General features: G+C 38.0%; 1 protein-coding gene and 1 long non-coding RNA gene across 3 annotated transcripts; one reads left to right on the forward strand and one right to left on the reverse strand.

Annotated features, from left to right (window-relative positions):
• Nucleotides 1-488: 488 nt before the first annotated feature.
• Nucleotides 489-3,170, reverse strand: LOC117820183. Of its 2 annotated transcripts, none has more exons than XR_004632715.1 (4): nt 3,020-3,170; nt 2,012-2,193; nt 1,359-1,585; nt 489-1,258 (listed from the first exon to the last, which is right to left on the reverse strand). It is a non-coding gene; the product is annotated as an uncharacterized LOC117820183 (long non-coding RNA). The 2 variants fall into 2 exon arrangements; XR_004632716.1 differs by lacking the exon at nt 3,020-3,170 and adding an exon at nt 2,688-2,912.
• Nucleotides 3,171-3,320: 150 nt separating this feature from the next.
• Nucleotides 3,321-18,406, forward strand: chmp2ba (charged multivesicular body protein 2Ba). Its single transcript, XM_034693870.1, has 6 exons — nt 3,321-3,549; nt 7,127-7,218; nt 10,419-10,613; nt 12,424-12,526; nt 14,079-14,185; nt 16,580-18,406. The coding sequence occupies exons 1-6, from the start codon at nt 3,516-3,518 to the stop codon at nt 16,688-16,690; spliced, it is 642 nt and encodes a 213-aa protein (XP_034549761.1). The 5' UTR covers nt 3,321-3,515; the 3' UTR covers nt 16,691-18,406.
• Nucleotides 18,407-19,380: the final 974 nt, after the last annotated feature.

Here is a 19,380-nt window from a genome sequence, read left to right on the forward strand (position 1 = left end):
CGCAGGCCGAGCGAGAGAGTCTGCGCCTCATCAATGGACCATGGAGAAGCTCTGCGTGCATACGTTGTACAGTACTGATGTCATTTTTTAAAATGGTGGGTCTGGTTTCTGTGTTGGGCGTCGCGCTCATGACCATTCGGTGGCGACATTCTCTGACCAATAAGTGGCCGGCAGTCTGTCGATGTCACCTTTTAGTATCAGCTCAGCTCACTTGGAACCATAGCAGAGCAGGTACTAAAAACTGGTATCTGACACGAGATACCGCGCCCGTGGAAACGCAACACAAACCTAGTAGAGTCAGGTCAAGTCGAGTAGGGTAGGGCTAATACAGGCCGGTGGAAAAGGGCCATAAAACTGCTTTGGTGTGGATTAGATAAATTAAACAAATGATCCTATTCTAAGCTCTGATAACTTCCTGTTTTAGAGCTGTATGTATCCTATCATCATTTTTTCTGTGGGAGGGGGAAAAACAAAACATAGATATTTCATTAAATGTTCAACTGTCCCTTTAATAACAGAAAAATAAACACCTTGTTTCTGTCCAAGCCTAGAAGTCCAGGCTTTCTGTTAATTCCTACTCTTCTTTTCTTTCATCCTTCTGGTGCCCCTTGAGCACTCCCTGCTTCCTTCCATCTCTCTCTCTCCATCTGGGTAGTGTTGAAGTATCCATCCATCAGAGAGAAGAAGTATTTTTCAAATCCCGTTCCTCCCATCACAACTGTATCTCTCTGAGTTTACATACAAACATATTTCAGCCTACTTACATGTCAGCAGCAACGGGAGGATTGAAGCACATAACCATATCTTACATCCTATTATGATTCAGGATTTATGCTCAATAAATAAGGGGTAGAAGATTTACAGTACATCTTGAGAATACCTGAGGGAGCTTTGATGAAATTCTACTGTAGATGATAGAAAAGAAATGGATTCAGCGGTTTCGCTGACATATATGAGAGATATTATATGACTATATGAATGAGACATCATCATGCCACATTGCAGTGATGTGATGCAATGAATTGAAGGTAATTTGCCCTTTTTTGGGAGTTAACTAAACAGAATAAAAATATGTTTTTTGCTATTGTAAACTTCTGGTTTGAAACACAGATTAGGATTTTATCTGTTGTATGGTATGAAAATGAGCAAACTGAATCAAGGTGTCGATCAGCTCTTGTTTGTTCAGTCGAAAAGAGGACCCCTTCACTGGCAGACCAAACACTTGGTTTCCCCATCGGATATCCATGAAAGGGTTTATCTGTAAGAAAGGAGGAGGATGACAAAAAAATAACAGTTGTCACAAGAATAAGCCCATAGTCATCAGATAAAAGGGATTTGTGCGATTTGTTTGATGATACCTTAAAGCTGAAAAGCTTGATGTGCTTTATAGCTGCGACTCCCACTGATTGTGCAGAGATCTCATTTCACACATGATGGTCTCTCTCTGCTGTGTGTGTGTGTGTGTGTGTGTCCATACACTCTGGAGTTAGTGCCTTAACATTACATGTCTGCTTGCCCCGGGGCGGGATCACAGAGAGATGGAGGAGGAGGAGAAGGGGAGGGAGGAGGAGAATGGAGGAGATGGCTGTGGAAAGTGAAGATATGGGAGAAAGTTATGCTGACATATCAGGTGAAAATAAAAAAGAGCAGATATATTTTCAGTTATACTTCTAAATTTGTATTAAATTCTATTTTTAACTTTCATTGTTTGCTCTTGCAGACAAATACACATTAGTCTATCCTTATATGTATGAAATGCATTTCATGTTTCCTTATTTTGTGTTTTTCCTTATTATGCTGTAAACACCTTTAAAATGTTAGAATTAAAATTCATATCTCCTTGAAAGTTGATGCTATTGTTATCAAAAAATAAGAAAAAATTGTGTTCTAATGTTATCATAACTATATAAGTGAACCACACTTAATTCATCACAAGGAAAATAAGACCCAGATATTGAATTAGGTGCTCCTACTGAGTGGCAGCATGAAAAGTGAGGAACAAGCATAGTACCTGCAGGCCCCCATGGGTGCTTGGGGCTAGATTTATCACCACTGGGGCACTCTGATGATGAGACCGTTTAGTGGGGGTCCCTGTGGTCCTTCACTGATTAGTGCCAAACATCTTCCCTAATAACCTTAACAAGAACAACGCCTCAGGACGACATGCTGATGCACACAGGCAGCACACACATCCTGGGAGATAGAGGAAAAAAGAGCTTAGGGCTACCCATCCTCCTCTCCTCCTCCTCAAAGTCACCCCTCTCTCTCCTCTGCTCAATAACTTGGCATCTCCCACTATTTCTCGGATGGGACCCCCCCCGCCTTGAATCTTCAGTGCTACCTCCCATCGCCAATTCAGACACACACTTGTACCAAATTGAGTTGGTTATGGTTCAAGAGTCCCAGCGCCACACATAAAGTTGCTCTCATCAACCATATGAAAAAAGACAATTGGAATATATGAATACACACTCTGGAGTGTGTGTGATAGTCCTCTCCCCTTGGGATAAAGAGATGAGGAAGGAAATCGAGAATAACAGAATTTATGATGCTATGAGAAGCTGCAGGGGATATGTTATAGACAGTAACTCCCACCATAGATAGTTGTCTTACAAGAGATACACATTTGTATGAAATGAATATCACAGTTAAATTCAGATATATATTCAGATAAATACACCACTTACATATGCTTAATGCATAACCAGACTCTAATTACTGAGATGAGATAGCCCTAATTAGTTCATCACTTAAATTAAATATGTTGTACATGTAAAAAATGAAATCTGATCTAACTTTAAACAAAAGACAAGCATGTCACTATGATGTTGTTTTCTTGCTTAGGCTTATCACAAAGCATTAATAAGAAATTTCTTTGTTGCGAACGAGCAAATTATCAGTTTCTCTGTCCCTCGTGCTGCCTTCGAGTACTACATGGAACGTTGTACATCCATTTCCGTATGACATTAATTAATCAAAAGGGTAGTTCACATTCCACAGTTTGTAATAGATGTCTTACCTTACACGAATCACTTATTTTGTCATTGCAGTAAGTGGCCAAAGAAAAAATAAAACAGCTGCATGGCTTTTTCTTTGTCAACCCTGCCCATAACTACTCTTTGGAACGAAACCTATATGTGTCAGATGATTTTTTTTTTTTCTGTCGACATCATTTTTTGGAGGCTTACATTTTAATCAAAACAAAACAAAACTAACTTGTTTTTTTTAAATTATTTTTTAGTTTTTCGACTGCTTCACACATTGACTGAACACGATTTATAATTTTACACGGTGCAAGTAAACGCAGCATACTAGTGCCGACGTGACGTCATGTGGAGCCGTTAGGGCAGTCAGCTGAGGCAGGAACTCCGACAACAGAAAGTCAACCAGGAAACAGAAGCTGCTAAAACTGACCTGCCGCCCCGGTGTGACGGTGTAAAGAGATAGGAACCAAGTCATTTTATCAGGACAGGATTTGGATTTGTAAATAAGTTGATACAAAACAAAGCAGCAACATGGCTTCCCTTTTTAAGAAGAAGACTGTCGATGGTAAGTTTGCTCTGTGTAAAAGGCTAGCTAACTTGTTTTTAGCCTGGGTGTACAGACTGCTGTGTTGTTCTCATCTTAAATTAGCTCTTCCCTTCTAACTTGCTTAACCTGTTCCGCCTCTAGTTGAGTCACCAAGTCTGCTGTTACACCATTTTTAGTTAAGGTTATTGGGCTAATTCTGTAGCACGAATAGCTAGACTAAAATGTGAATAACTCCGAGCAACAATATATGTTGTGATAGGTCCCAGGTATCGTGTAGGTGATTTCCCAGCTAACGATGAAACTCCAATCAGCCGCTGCCTTCAAATAAGAAGGTGGGAAGGTGGAGGTGTTGCTACATTAAAGCTAAGGTTGAGTTATATAATGACTGGGCAGAAACCGGAAAAAAAAAAACACAAATTGTTATTAATCAATCAATTAATCAAGCTTTATTTCGATATAACACCTTTCATACAAATCAAATGCAACCCAAAGTGCTTTATAGCGATCGAAAAACAAGAAAGAAGCAGAAATAAAACAATGGCAAGACCTATTAGGGTAAAATAATAATAATAATAATTTAAATAATAAAATAAAATAAAATAGAGACTAATGCACAACAATACAATTTGTGTAATTAAAATAAGTTAAAGCATCAAAATTGAGAATATAAATATTAAAAAAAAGAAAGATTTTAAAAAGGGTAAGGATAAGAGTTGAAAATAAAACTAAGGCTACAGATATCAATAAAACTGAGTAGATAATGAATTATTGAATAGATAGAAATATAATAAGATAATAGTTAAAATTACTTATTTAATAAAGCAACATTTAAATCAATATTACAATAAAAGGTAAGTGATAAAGTTGTTAAACCCCACATAAAAGCCAGACTGAATAAATATGTTTTTGGTTTACTTTTAAAAGTCTCAATATCTCCATCAGCTCCTTTCATAAACATATCATATGGTCTACAAATCAAAAGTTATGTTTTTTCTTTTCTTGTTAACATTTAAAGTCATTAAAGGGTCACCCTGGTTCAGACCCTTAATATGTAAGTCTTATTTGTAGGTAGACATTAAAGTAACCTCACTGTTTATTTGTCTTTGACAGTCACAAAGACTATGAAGTCACTTCATTGATAAATTAATTAAAAATCATGAGCTGTGAAGGCATCCTGTAACGTCAACTTGTTGAAATATTGCATTTTGAGTGGCTGTCCAAAAGTAAGAAATGTTATTTTATTATTTAGATTATAGAGGTGTCATATTCTTTTGATTAGTCCTTCAATCTTTCCATTTCAGATTTTTTCTCCAGGCAAGCCAATCAGCAGCACAAGGTCAAACTGTAAAACCAGCCTCTATTTAATCAAATATAATACATTAATTATTCTATTACAGAGACTGATTATTTTGACTCATATGTGCTAGACTTCCAGAGGGGAGGGCAGATTAAACTTAGTCTTTTCTGGAGTCTAAAGGTTTTTTTTGTGAGAGTCTCTTAAAACATAAAGAAGTATCTTCAGGTTTAAAAATAGGCTGAGTTGTTGGAGGTAGATCCCCTCCCATCATTGTCATTCCAGTTTCACCCACACGCTCATCTGCATACTGTACTTACTGTGTTACCTCCGCTCAGTGCCAAGCCCATGTCGGGTCCTCTTGGCTGGGACATTCCAGAGTCTCCATCTCATCCTCTTCCTCCAGATGATTCCTTGTCTCTTGGTTGCTTGGCACAGATTTATTTTTTTATTTTTTGTACTCCATTGCCTGGGTTAGATAAGTTGAAATGGTTTTTGGTTATTTAGCGGATGGACAAGTGAGAGGGGGGGTTCATCTCTTATATTTGTAGGACGATATCCCACCCACTTTGAGACGTTTGCTGCACGTCACCTTATACGTATACCTTCTGCGTCATTCGAACAAGTGGTCCAATGCGGTGGCGTCCCTGACCGAGTTCATTATTGAACTTTTGAGATGAATCAAGCTTTTTAATACAATGGGTCACTTTTTTTTTAAAGTGATATTACCCATTATTGAGGAATGCTGAATCTATTACTTTTTTTCACACTTCTTCCTTCTTTAAAATATTTTTTAAAGTTTCCAATGTTTTAATTAATTAATTTTGTCATTTTTTCTAAATTTTAACAGTTTTTCATGCTTTTTTGTACGATTTAAATATTATGTTTGTATATTTTACTGTGTATTACAACACCTAAAGCACTTTAGAATGAATGTAACATCAGTTTGTTGATTTCCAACACCAAAGCTCCAGTTGTATGTTTCTCCTCCATGGAGATTCTGAAGGCACGTGCCTGTGTATTTCCTTGTGTGTCACTCTGACTGCTCGGGTTCTCCCTCACTTAGAAGTCAGGGATGACTGTGAAACCTCAGGCCATACATTACCTCTCACATGATGCCACTCGGTGTTTGTGTGGGCGGTTTAGATCTGACTCAGAGTTGGTGTGAGCTGTGGAAACACTTCCACAGTTGGCAGTGTCAGTATTCAATCGGAACGCGCTGCCTATTACTCTGGTATTTCTATGGGCGCGCACTAACACATGCCCGTTATTAAGCCAGAGAGTAGATGCTTAACATTTCCTCCAGAGGCTAGCAGCTGACCCAGACGCTGCCATTCCTATCTGCATAGTGACTTTAATTCAAACAGTGAATCATCTTTACCTGGAGATTATGTTAAGCCTTAAGCTTATGTATATAATGATTCAAAAGTGTCAGAACCCAAAAAATCCAAATAAAATGTTTTTTAAATCTCATTATTAAATAAATGATTAACCATCTAAATCTATATTTAGTGCAATGGTGTTCTTTAATTCTCACAGATCATGGTTCAATGAGGATAACTCACTCGTTTTTCATTAAAATTAATTCTAAAACTTTATTTAATATACATTGGAAAGCCCTACATATATTTACAATAGTTTTACATGACTTATACTTTTTTGTTAATTTTATTTTCTATTTTATTTATTTTTTCTTTAATGAGGTGATGTTGATAAATTATTCTTTATGTTGATTGCGCTAATTAAGCCAAGCAAAAGAAGTTTCATACTAAAAAAATACATTTAAATTTTTTTTTTAGATTTTTGAACTTTAAAATGGGTCAAATTGACCCGCAACATAACAGGAGGGTTAAACCAATCAGAGGAATAAACTATCTCGAATGTTCATTCTTTTCTGACTATACACCATAAAAAAAGCATAATTTTAACCACACAGTTGAAGAAATATATTCACTATCTGACTTCCTAACAAATTTGAAAACGACTGTTAACATAGTTTTTTAAATATTCACAAAAATGCAACTTGCATAATAATTTGGAACACGGTGTAATCATCTGAGTACGTAGTCTAATCATGAGGGCCCGGTTTTAAGATTGAAATTCTTTAATCAGAAGCACCACAAAGATTTATTTTATTTTGATGGGCTGGAATATTGACTCCCAACAGTTTTAACATGAGTCTTGTTCAGCCATATGCATTGTAGTATGTGACAAAAGGTACCTGTTTGTGATGGATGCTCAGTTGTTGTTGCTTTTTAGAGAGCACATACTAATCTTCCTTCCTTCTTGTCTCTTCCAAAGACATCATCAAGGAACAGTCGAAGGAGCTGCGTGGCACTCAGAGACAGATCATCAAAGACAGAACAGCGCTGGAGAGACAAGAGAAACAAATGGTAGGACCACACACACACACACGCACACGTCTTCTGAACAACACTAGCCATTAACCATTGATTTCTGCATATTGCATCAATGCTTTATAAGGAACCCCCCCTCCGTCTCTCTCCTCCGAAACACTCACACTCTCAATTGGCTCGGGATGCAGATAACATCCTCTTCATACTATCTGGAATTTAGCCTGATGTGCTAATGGGGCTAAAAGAAAAAGACAAGAGAGATCTGGTGTGGTGGCTTTGCTCCAGGCGTTTGAGGCTACACTCTCTCTCCATCTCTCTCTCTCTCTCTCTCTCTCTCTCTCTCTCTCTCTCTCACACACACACACACACACACACACACACACACACACACACACACACACACACACACACACTCACAGAGCTTGCACATTACGACTACACTCACAGACAGGCACAATATTTCCTCTCTCTGAAAGATGAAAGAAGATGTCTGTGTCCTCTCCACTCTGTTGTATTAAGTAAATATCATACAGGACATAATTACCTCCCCGGGGAACCAGATTTTTACTCCTCATTAATGCCTTCCGCTAATTAGTCTACTGTTTTTTTTTTCCTCTAAAGCTTTGTTCTACGTTCTTCTGAATAAAAGATAGTTTCACAAAAAAGGAAATGACCTATATTGGTGGTTTAGCACCATCATGACTTTCTGCCCCCCCCCCCAAATGGGTGCTAGAATTCATGTGCACTTGCTGCATAGAATTCAATTTGGCCTCCAGAAAAATGAATGTAAATTAAAACAAACATGTGTTCAAGTAGCAAAATCTGTATTAAACCTGCAGTTACAACACATTTTCCATCTGTTGTTCAGAGAAATCTGTGGGCCCGTGTTTATGCTCAAAGATAACCAATTCAGACCAGTCGCAGCCCCCCAAAACCAGACCTCCTTTTCTTACAGGACAGTAAATAAGACATCATAAGCTTCAGATCATCTTCAACAGCAGCAGCAGCTCACTGCTCTCATTCCCATATTTCTCCCATTAAAGCACTGATAGTTTTTCAGATGGCAGCTCAGTTGACATTATTATTGTCTCTGTGTGCCTTTTCTCTCTCTCTCTCTCTCTCTCTCTCTCTCTCTCATGGGATTGATTTGAATTTTTGTTCTCCAGTCACTTAAGCAAGAAAAAAACGAGTGAACTCGCTGCACCTGTTCTGCTCATGTGTGTGGAAAAGAGAAACACACTGAGCTGAGTGGGGAATGTCTGTCGCTTCCTTCATTAATAATGGATTGTTCTTCTGAAGATGCTTTTTAGCGCACACACAGCAATGAGAAACAGACCTGCTGGAGCTGTCGTAAGAAGCAGTGCTGAGAGGCCTGGCTAGATCACTGTAACCTGCAGCTTCACTGGTGTCTCATGGGATGCTCACACACACTCTAGCCCTCACACACACACTCATGCCCTCACACACACACTCGTGCCCTTACACACACACACACACACACACACACACACACACACACACACACACACACACACACACACACACACACACACACACACACACACACACACACACACACACTGATTCCTGTGGGCATCTGGGTGTTTTCTGATGTTTACCAAAGCTATAAGTGTGTGTTTTCTTGCTAATGTGTACAGCATGATCCAGATGATGTTCTCACTAGGTCTATATTTGCAAACACACTGGTCTCAAGGGAGGCTTCTGGACACATATCTGTTTATTTATCATCGCAATGTATATATATATATATATATATATATATATATATATATATATATATATATACCAACACCAGTATGCATTATGTCCATGCATCTATAATGGCTCATTTAAAGAGAATAATTGCAGCACTTTGCTGCTGACCAGTAGCAGCAGAATAAGTTATTTATATAGTAATGAGTTCAAAATGTGGTCAACAAAAGCAGTCTGGATTTCCAGAGTCAAAAATACAACTCAAGATTTCTGAAAGTTTGTTAAAAACAGGCTGGTTTCCAAATGACAAGTGATTAGGGTTGCAAAGGGGTGGAAAATTTCTGGTGAATTTCCATGGGAAGTTAAGCAGGGGAATTTTGGAAATATTCCAAATTGGAAATTATCCATGGGAATTATGGTATTTAACTGTGAATTGAGGGTAATCATATAAAGGTATCATATCCAAGCATAAATATTTGTTTTGTTATAAACAGACATCCATCCAAAATAATACAATTTAAACAGATTTATTTGTAAGTAGAACTTTATCAAGTGTTTAATATTTTATTGAACAATCAATTATTTCTTTGAAGAACAAAAACATGAATGTTGAGTTAAATATTACTCACCCCCCCCCGACCCAACCCATTCAAAAAGTAACAAAAATGCAATCCCAAAAAAGTCCCATTCAAAATGTTAAATAAAAAGTGCATGTAGGGGGCGTGGTCTCAATAGCCCTGCAGTAAGCAGTGTGCTATGTGCATGTGATTAAGGAATAGCATAGACATTCGACTGTACTTGAATGAAATCTGGTTGTTTTAATCAGGATTATGCTAAAATATATTTTCCTCAACTATATTTAAGTTCCCTATTAAGAGCCAACCTTCAATTTAGTATTTCCTGGTTTATTCCTGTTTATTCTCATTAATTCCCATAAATTTCCGTTAATTCCCATGGAAAGTTTCCAACTTTGAAAATTCCCAGAATTTTGCAACCCTACAAATGATAGCCTCATTTCTCAGAACCTTAATGTGCTTTTTGACACGGCTAAACAAGTTGTACTGCTGAAAGACATTTAAAAGTGGTGGCACTTATTTTAAGTATGAAGTAAAAAAAAACATAAAAAATAATTATTTTTTGGAAAGCAGCCATTAGTCCTTGTTTTTTTGCATTTTGTATGCATGTCAGCCATAGACTGTATAAAAAATTTGAATTGGTGTGTATGTGGTTTCTGGTACTTCCAGAGCCAGCCTCAAGCGGGCACTCGAGAAACTGCAGTTTTTAACACTTACGCAGTGGCTTCAATTCTCGTGGCCGGAGGGTGCCGCTTGATATCAGCCCATTAGCTCAAATATTGCTTATGTTCGTGTGTCACTCTTCAGATACAGTACTTTTGAGCACTGACTTGGACAAACACTTAAGTATAAGACGCCATTAGTGATTATTTATTGAGACACAGCCCATCAACAAAACTCTGATCATTGTCAACCTTGATCTCTGTAATTGTTTTCCTCCCCCTTCAGATGGCAGAAATCAAGAAAATGGCCAAGAGCGGTAACAAAGAGGCGTGCAAGATCCTCGCCAAGCAGTTGGTCCAGCTGAGGAGGCAGATGGGTCGCACATACTCTGTCAGCTCCAAAGTCACATCCATGTCCACACAGACAAAGGTCATGAACTCCCAAATGAAGATGGCTGGTGCAATGGCCACCTCAGCTAAGGTAAGATTCTGGATCCACCTGATAAGACAGAAACTAAAATATTTCATTCATGAAGACTTTTTTATCAACTAAATTAAAGCCCCCTGTGAGGAGTAGAATAATATTAAAACCAATACTGGTGACGTTTTATGACCTAAAAAAGCAAACAAGACCAACTATTTCTGTACATTTACTTTAAATGCCTTAAACGGGACTTCCATCCGATCCGCTGCGGTCCGGCTCCGTGCACACTTGTCCGTCAACACCCACTGGTTGCGTTTTCAGAACGCAGCACATCCGATCCGCTGCGGTCCGGCTCCGTGCACACTTGTCCGTCAACACCCACTGGTTGCGTTTTCAGAACGCAGCACGGAGCAGGACTGCTGGACAGCTGGAGTCATGTGACCGGGGTTTTCCCACAGCAATCACTGAATCAAGGATTCTCCTCCTCCTCTCCTCATCCATGTTGTCTTTATCAGCCTCTGAAAACCTCTGACTTGTTGACTCCAGGCCTGCCTCCGCTTTAAATGACATTTTGTTGTCATAGTTAAGTTAAAAACGACCTAACGATTACACAGTGTTTTATTCTGAAAATTATTTGGTGGAATTTGGCCTTGACACTGCTGTGAGGGGGATAGGTGTCAGACCAGACGACTGACGGCACACTAGAGAAACAGCCCTTCTTTAAATTCTCATCAGCAAATACAACCTTGGCATGTAGAGGACCAAAGTTCCTCATAGCAGCTTTAAACTGTGAGACATATTGTGCTTCTATTTTGCATATGAGCCGGTCCCAGTGTTTACTCTTATCAATATTTAAGTGTTGTAATTAAAGCATTAATGTAGGATCTCATGTTTAAAGCCATGTAATGCGGTATCGTCTCCGCTAATGAAGTGTGAGAGGCAGTAATTACCCGGGAGCGTTGTACTGGACAGAGTCACACTTGGTAAACATAGACAGGTCAAATATAATTAGGCTTTAAATTAATGGAGTGCGATGAGGTGGGTGTGTGGCACTTTCAGAGACAGAGAGTGTGTTAATTGTTTTATGTCAGACATGGAAAGTTTATTCAGACAGATATATGCACGCTGACACTGATTCTCCTGTGGAAAAAGTTGCAGCCCATTCAATTATTCAATAAAGAGTGCGGCACTCTCCTTTCAAGTTATTGCAGGTTCTGGTTTAATAAGATGTCACTGATAGTAAAAAGGAGACGGTTGAAGACAGGGTGATGTCTCGTTTCCTGCGCAAGGCTCAGGCTTGAAAGTAGGCCACATTTGGGCTGATCTTTCACGAGATGCATCATTTTCAATTTGCTTGGTCGACACAATCAATGATGAATTAGCTAGTCAACATTATCCCTCTTTTTTATTCTAACATATCTTTGTTATGGAAAAAGGATCAACTAATATACACAAAAATGAGACACAGAGAAATAGAGAGAGAGCTAAAAACTTGTCGGTACACCTTGTTGGGGCCGATGTTTTTCTGCACTATTTCAGCTTTCAGTCCTTTTTTTTATCCTCTCTCCACACTGCTCCAAAAACACCCAAATGCAGAATAAGCAGATAAGACACTTACACAAGAGACAGAATGTGGTAAAGCAGGCAAGTCGGTGTTTGTACAGTTATACTGGAGATGTAGGAGTGTGTGTGGGGGAAAAGAGAGAGAACAGAAGAAAAGTGAGCAGAATAAAGTGTGAGTGAACACTAAAATAAGCTGCAAAATGTTAGAATAAGAACTTACCTTCTAGAAATGGTTAAGTGTATTCCTTCATGCCCCCAAATAACCACAAGATGAATTGAATGACCCGTTTTGTAATGTTTACAGACAATGGCAGCAGTGAATAAAAAGATGGACCCACAGAAAACCCTGAAGTCCATGCAGGACTTCCAGAAGGAGAACATGAAGATGGGCATGACAGAGGAAATGAGTAAGCACTATAAAAACACTTGCACAGGACAGCACACACAAAAAGCTCTGGTATGCACAGGCTTGACAAAACCGAATTGTCAGGATGGATGTGCATGTTGTCAGGAGTGTTGTAACCTCCTGTTGGATAAGAGCAAAATAAATATGAAAGTATGGTCATGACACAGAGAATAGCTTTTTACTTTGATATCCAAATACTAACACAGAAGAATCTAATCAATCAATCATCAGACTTTATTTATAAAGCGCTTTTCATACAATGACATTGGAACACAAAGTGCTGTACATAAAAACAACTTAAAATAGAATAAATTAAGAAAAAGATACCACCCCCAGGCCCTACCCCAAACCCACCCCACAATCCTAAGAACACAATATATGCAACAATAATAATCAAAACAATAAAAATAATAATACATAAATAAAAAATATAAAAGAAGTTGCTGAACGAACTGAGGAAACGCTCTCATTATATCTTAATGTGGAAACACTGGAGGTAAAATAAGATGTTAAAACTCAACACAGGAAATTAAAATCACCAAAATAAAATACATTTCTAAGATAATAAAACACTAAAATATTAAACCATTAAAAGAACATAAGATGCTATACTTAAAATAAATACATAAAGTACTCAGATAAATAAAGTAGAATAAAAGTGACTAACATTTGAAATAGATAATAAATAAATATAACACTAAAATATTAAACCATTAAAAGAACAATTCACAACTGCTTAAAAGAGTTTACAACAGACAGTTTTGAATTCTGTCCTATATAGACTGTATGTATTTGGTGACCCATCTATAGTGAGAGGCTGCAAAAATGCAGAACTGATTCAAACAGCCAAGGTGGGCAGACAGACTCTATTAAGAGGAGGGAGAAAAACAGAATCCCCCCTCATATGGAGAGTGGTTCCTTGAACTAGGCAGGATGGCCTTTATATGAACAACTTTAAAATTTTATGATCCTGTTTGTTTTTTTTATTGTTCAATCTATTTGTGCTTTTGTTTATTTTCATTATCACCATTTTGTTGCAATTTCATTTTTCTATTATTATTATTATTATTATTATTATTATTATTATTATTATTATTATTATATTTTTTCTGTTTGCTGACTGAAGCAGATACACAATTGTTTTCTGTTATGTGCATTTATGAATATCTGTAAATGTATGAATGTTGCAAAAAGATGAAAAAAGCAACAAAATTGTAAATAAAAAAAAAAAACATAAGATGCTATACTTAAAATAAATAAATAAGTACATAAATAAATGAAGTAGAATAAAAGTGACTAACATTTGAAATAGACTAAATAAATAAAAAAAAAAAAAAAAACTGTTAAGAATAAAAATAAAACTCAGTTAAAAGTGAGACTAAAAAGGTAGGTCTTGAGTTTGCTTTTATCATTCACACATTTCCTTTTCTAAATGCAACATTTTCAGCTTTCTTACTCTGCGGTCCAAGCCGTGATTGAAAAATCAATGTGTCTGACTGGAGCTGCATTGACCTGTCTTTATCTCTTCTCTCCTCGCCTCGCTCTCTGTCCAGTCAACGACACGCTGGATGATATCTTCGATGAGTCTGGGGATGAAGAAGAATCTCAGGACATTGTCAGCCAGGTTCTGGATGAGATTGGCATTGAGATCTCAGGAAAGGTAAGACATTCGTGATTAAGAGAGAGGAACAAGAAATGGCCCGTGAATGTCCAAGATGATTTAACTTCACTGTACCTACTGCTGGAAAACACTTGAGCAAAACACATTACATTCACTTGCTGTCAAAATGAAAATGAAGGTGACAGCAGAGATATAATCCATTTATTTTTCAGTATCATACAAGTGAAATCATCCAGTGTTCTTCATGTTCACATGAGTAGTGGTCTTATTGGACTGCATCCACATAGTTTTTACACCACTGTTTAATGTGTTCCAGCTGCCACACGGTGGGGCTAGCCTTCAGCTCTTCTCATCTGTGTGTGTACGGCAGTGGTCCATCTGCTGGGTGTGTGTGTGTGTGTGGCTCCCCCTGGGGGGCTTTATGAGTTATAACCTCTCATAACATAATTCACAACCCCCACAAATAGCCTCATACACAAACCCACTGCTGGAGAGAACAGACAGACACGTTTCATAAAAAAAAGCTTGGAATCCAGTTTTGACTGCAGGGAGATGTGATAATGTCCTGCTCATTAACAATAAAAGACTGAGCAGAGAAGTCGCACACTTTCTTGGAAAGCAAAAAAAAACGTACGCTTTTTTATGAATTAACCCCTAAGCCAAAAGGAAATTACAAGGGTCATAAAGTGTGGTAGTTTTGGAATATGTTAAATTAGCAGATAAACAGCCATATGTGTTATTGTCATATCTAATGGATAAACACCTCCATAGGGAGCAGAGACTTCAGCTGCTCTGCTCCCCAGCTCTGGAACTCTCTCCCACCTGACCTCCGTAGTACTGACACACTCCCATATTTTAAATCCAAACTCTAAAGAACATTCTGGATCATAAATCACTGCACATTCTCCACTGTTCACTTATTTCACCATACTTCAGTTACTGTATGAGGTTTGGGGAAACACTTATAAAAGCTCACTGCAGCCACTGTCAGTACTACAGAAAAGAGCCATCAGAGTAGTTCACAATGTGGATTTCCGTGAACACACAAATTCATTGTTCCTCAAATCAAAAATATCAAAATTATTTGACCTTGTAGATTTTAAAACTGCACAAACTGTGTATAAGGCAGGGAAAAATCTCCTTCCAGGAAATAGCCAAAGATTGTTCTTGAAAGAGAGGGGGGCTATAACTTAAGAGGGAAGTTAAGATTAAAGATGGTGAGTGTTCAGACTACAAGGTATTCTTTACTTTTTGTATTTCAATCTGTGGTGGGAAACTGTGTAACAGTCTCAACATGGAGCTACAGCAATGTCAGAACATAATCCAGTTCAAGATGAGGTATAAATAAATGATTTTCATGAGGTACAAGGAGGAAGACAAGTGTTGAGAATCATGAGGGGTTTACTTTTGATTGTCGGTGTAAATATGAAGATTTGACTTGTGGGAGTGAACTTGTATAATGCCAGATAATAGTGAATAAAGGGGTAGGATTAGATAAGTTTTAACTTCTTCCTACTCCTTTTCGCTCATGTAAAGTAAAATGTTTCAGTGCTTGCTAATATTGATTTTGTTTCTTTTGTATAACTATTTCTTTTTTTCTGCTTGTAAAAGCAAAAATAGAAAAAACAACAACAAAAAAAGCATACATGTTCGAATCAAATCAAATCAAATCAAATCAAATCAAAACTCATCTGTTTAAACTGGCTTACTCCATCTGACCACAACTCCACTGTCCATCCTCTTAAAACTTTTTAAATTGTATTTTATTTACTGTTTGTTATTAAAACTCTGTCTAATGTTGTAAGGTGACCTTGAGTGTGGGGTGGTTTTAAGTCTGGAAATACAAAATATAGAAACTAGTTTTTCTGTGAGTAAAACGTCGGTTTTATTACTGTTTGATTTGAGATCAGCTCTGTTTAATAACACCCTTTGTTCTTTGTGGGCCAGATTGTTGTAACTCTTCCCAGTTAATACCCTTGACTCTGTTGCAGCACCGAAAGCATCCAGCTATAAACAAAGAGCTCTGGAAAGCAATTCTTTCAGAAGGGGTGCTAAACAAAAGATTTGTTCTGACTTTATCGTCTTTTTTCTGACACATGATTGATTCTTTAATCGTATAAATATACAACCTGTCCCGCTGACACCTGCTTACATTAAAGCTGCTATAGTTATTTGAAAGTATAGAAACAAAGCAAGTCTGCCATAAGAATTGATAGTCTTCCAGCTTAATTGACAGTAATAGGTTTAAAATTTGAATAGATTTCTAACTTTTGGCTTTGGAGTGACAGTAGGCAGCTGTACATGGCAGCTAGTCTTACCCTAAGTACCAGACTTTGTTATTATGTGTGTATGTGAGAGTGTGTTTTTTGTGTGTTAAGTTTGGATTGAGTTTGCCTGCTAATGGGTTTTTATTCTACCCCTGTGTGTTTCCAGATGGGGAAAGCTCCAGCTGCAGGAAAGAGCATCCCCACCGCTGCCTCGTCCAAAGCCACCATCTCAGACGAGGAGATCGAGAGACAGCTCCGTGCTCTGGGAGTGGAATAAATGTCTTCTTTATATTAATGTTCACATTGTAAAACCTGTGCAACATTAATATTGATTGATACAGACTCTTTGAGACACAATGTCATCGCTCAAATGCTACAGGAGTAACAAAGGGGTGCACAGCGACACAAACGCATTAAAACTTTTGAAGGCATGCAGGTAGACAGATGTATATTAACATTCATATTCATACTTCTTCTGCAGGTGGACTTGCATATCACAAAAGCAGAACATCTGATCCATTTATACAAAAGTAATATTTATTTGGTGCTTGAAGGTGGGCCCATAATAGACGCTTAACCTAAAGTTTTGGACCACCTATACTGTTGTTTACCCTCATCTATCTCTCTATAAGGGCTACAGTAATATGTGACCTCAGAACTGTTTTTTTCTATCTGATGTTTGATCAAAGCTCGAGTTAGACATATAATCAATTAGCTTTCACAAGGCTGAGGATGGATGGTGTTTCTCCCAAAAAGTTTTAATGAGTTAAATATGTTAATTTAAGAGAGCTTGTGGCTTGTCAGACACCAGATGAATCTTTAGACTTTCCTTCTCACGCTTCTTACCTGCGATCTTTGGTGCAGCTGATTCATTTAAAACCAGTCTGATTCACATCATGTTCACTTTGTTGTGTAAGTGAAATATCTTTTCGGTGTTGGATGTGGGGTAATGTAACATAATCATGCAAAAAAGTGAAAGGGAAAACATGTGTCATTACACAACTGATTTGAAGCAGAACAAGGGAAGCATCAGACAATTTGGTTATCATGTTTTTAAGACACTAAGGTGTATGAACATTGGAACTGGAGACGATGTAACTCAGATAAACATATGCATGTGAAATATATAACTGATTTTTCTGCCTTCAGGCTCAGGCAAGGCCTTCAATTGACTTCAAAGTAATGCATGAGATGCTGAGATGGATTGATCTGAGGCGTTTAATTTGCACCTCTGAAGTTGCGATGCTGTACAGCTTGTGCGAGAAAACCTAATCAAACACAAATTAGGACTACAGAAAGTTTTCAAAGAGTTTTGCATCGATCATTTGGTACTACTGAGTAATCAGATGAGTTTTATTTTGGATTTTTGGTTGCAAGTTGATTATATCTTATTCTGGACATGGGATTTACACAGAGATTGTAGGATGGCACTGGTCCTGCAGTCCCTTTTTCTCTTTCAGCTGCTGTGCAGTTACTGTCATTTGTCATGTTGCCTCACTCACATACATGCAGACACTACAGAAACAATATGATGGAAGAGTCGACTATAATGACACTGTGATCCAGGAGAAGTTTCCTCTTCCTCATAGCTCAAGCTGACTGTTCTGTACAGCTATTTGTTCATGTCAGGAGGCTTTGTGATTGACAGAGGCATAATGTTTAGTCTTTGTCTTCCTCTGCCTCTGCCTTTTGTTCCCATATTCATTCCCATTGCCAAAACAAGTTGAATTTTTTTAATTCTTGCATGACACAAATAATACATCATTCATGCAATTCTTGTAAATCATTCTTCCCTCTGATGTTGAGCACTGTCTTGTGTGAGCAGAAACAATGTTTGAAAGATTTTAACATTGTTTGAGTGGAGTTTTAATGGTAAAGCAATGTCCACACTTTTTAAAAGGTGTATGTATACTCCTCTTTGTTTCATTAGTCAGTGTAAAGTGACTGTAAAGGGTGTATGGCTTTTATAAAGAATAAAGTTTCTTCAGGTACAGTTTTGTCAGCTTTTATTTCCCCCATACATAAATTCATTATCTTCTTTCTACTGAGCATTTTCCAATTCATGCTGTATATCCTCAGATGTTCTCATGTATTTTACCATCCCAGACGGCTATTATGTCCCATTTATTTCCACACAAATGGCAGACTTGAAACCTGGTCCAGTTCCTACACAGCGAGCATGTCTGCATTTACTTTCTGAAAGTGGCAGAAGCGGTGCAGACTTTTTAGAAACTAATTTGCAGAGAAACTGCATCATCCCCAGCCCGCTGATAGACTTCCAAATGACATAAAACATAGAAATCAATACCTGGTTTGAATGCTCTCTGAATACATAGAAAGTGAAGGGTGGAAAAAATGTGCCTGTTTAGATGAAGGCGCATTACTATTATAATTTTAATTAAAGCCACAAGCGGCGATGAACTGGCCCTTGCACACATGCAGCCACAAGCGGCGATGAACTGGCCCTTGCACACATGCAGCCACCGCCTCATGTGAGCCAATGCCACATGTAAACCACCGCCTGATATAAGCCACCACATGATGTCAAAGCAAGATCTGAGAGTATATACCACTTGTATCCCTTAGCTGGTGCTAATGGTCCAAGTTTTTGGCAGATTGCCAAGAAAACCTCCAACTTTGACAGTCTGCCATGCCCACAGTTTTAGTCTGAATGGTATGCCTCTAACAACTTTGAATCTTCTGTATCTACTACAGAATGTGCGTGGTCTGGACTTGATCAGAGAAAAGGCATAGGGCAAGATCTCTTAAATATGCACCCTTTTTTTGGGCGCCATTCTTCATATTCAAAGCTAGTTGGCGTTCTTCCTGTTGAGTTTCGGATATGGGTGTAAGAGGCTTTTTTTTGCGTCCTGATGCTATGAATAAGCATGTCCGAAATCGTGCACGTAGCTAAAAAAAAACCCTATGGGGAGGGGTTTTTTGAAAATTCTAGGGGGTGCTAGTGAG

This window comes from Notolabrus celidotus, chromosome 10, assembly GCF_009762535.1.
Source record: "Notolabrus celidotus isolate fNotCel1 chromosome 10, fNotCel1.pri, whole genome shotgun sequence".
Lineage (NCBI taxonomy): Eukaryota > Metazoa > Chordata > Actinopteri > Labriformes > Labridae > Notolabrus > Notolabrus celidotus.

Excerpts from the sequence above, each read along its gene's own strand:
- chmp2ba (XM_034693870.1), top strand. The coding sequence starts at position 3,516 with ATGGCTTCCCTTTTTAAGAAGAAGACTGTCGATG. Across the intron at positions 10,614-12,423 it reads CAATGGCCACCTCAGCTAAG|ACAATGGCAGCAGTGAATAA; the intron begins GTAAGATTCTGG and ends TAATGTTTACAG. Across the intron at positions 14,186-16,579 it reads GCATTGAGATCTCAGGAAAG|ATGGGGAAAGCTCCAGCTGC; the intron begins GTAAGACATTCG and ends GTGTGTTTCCAG.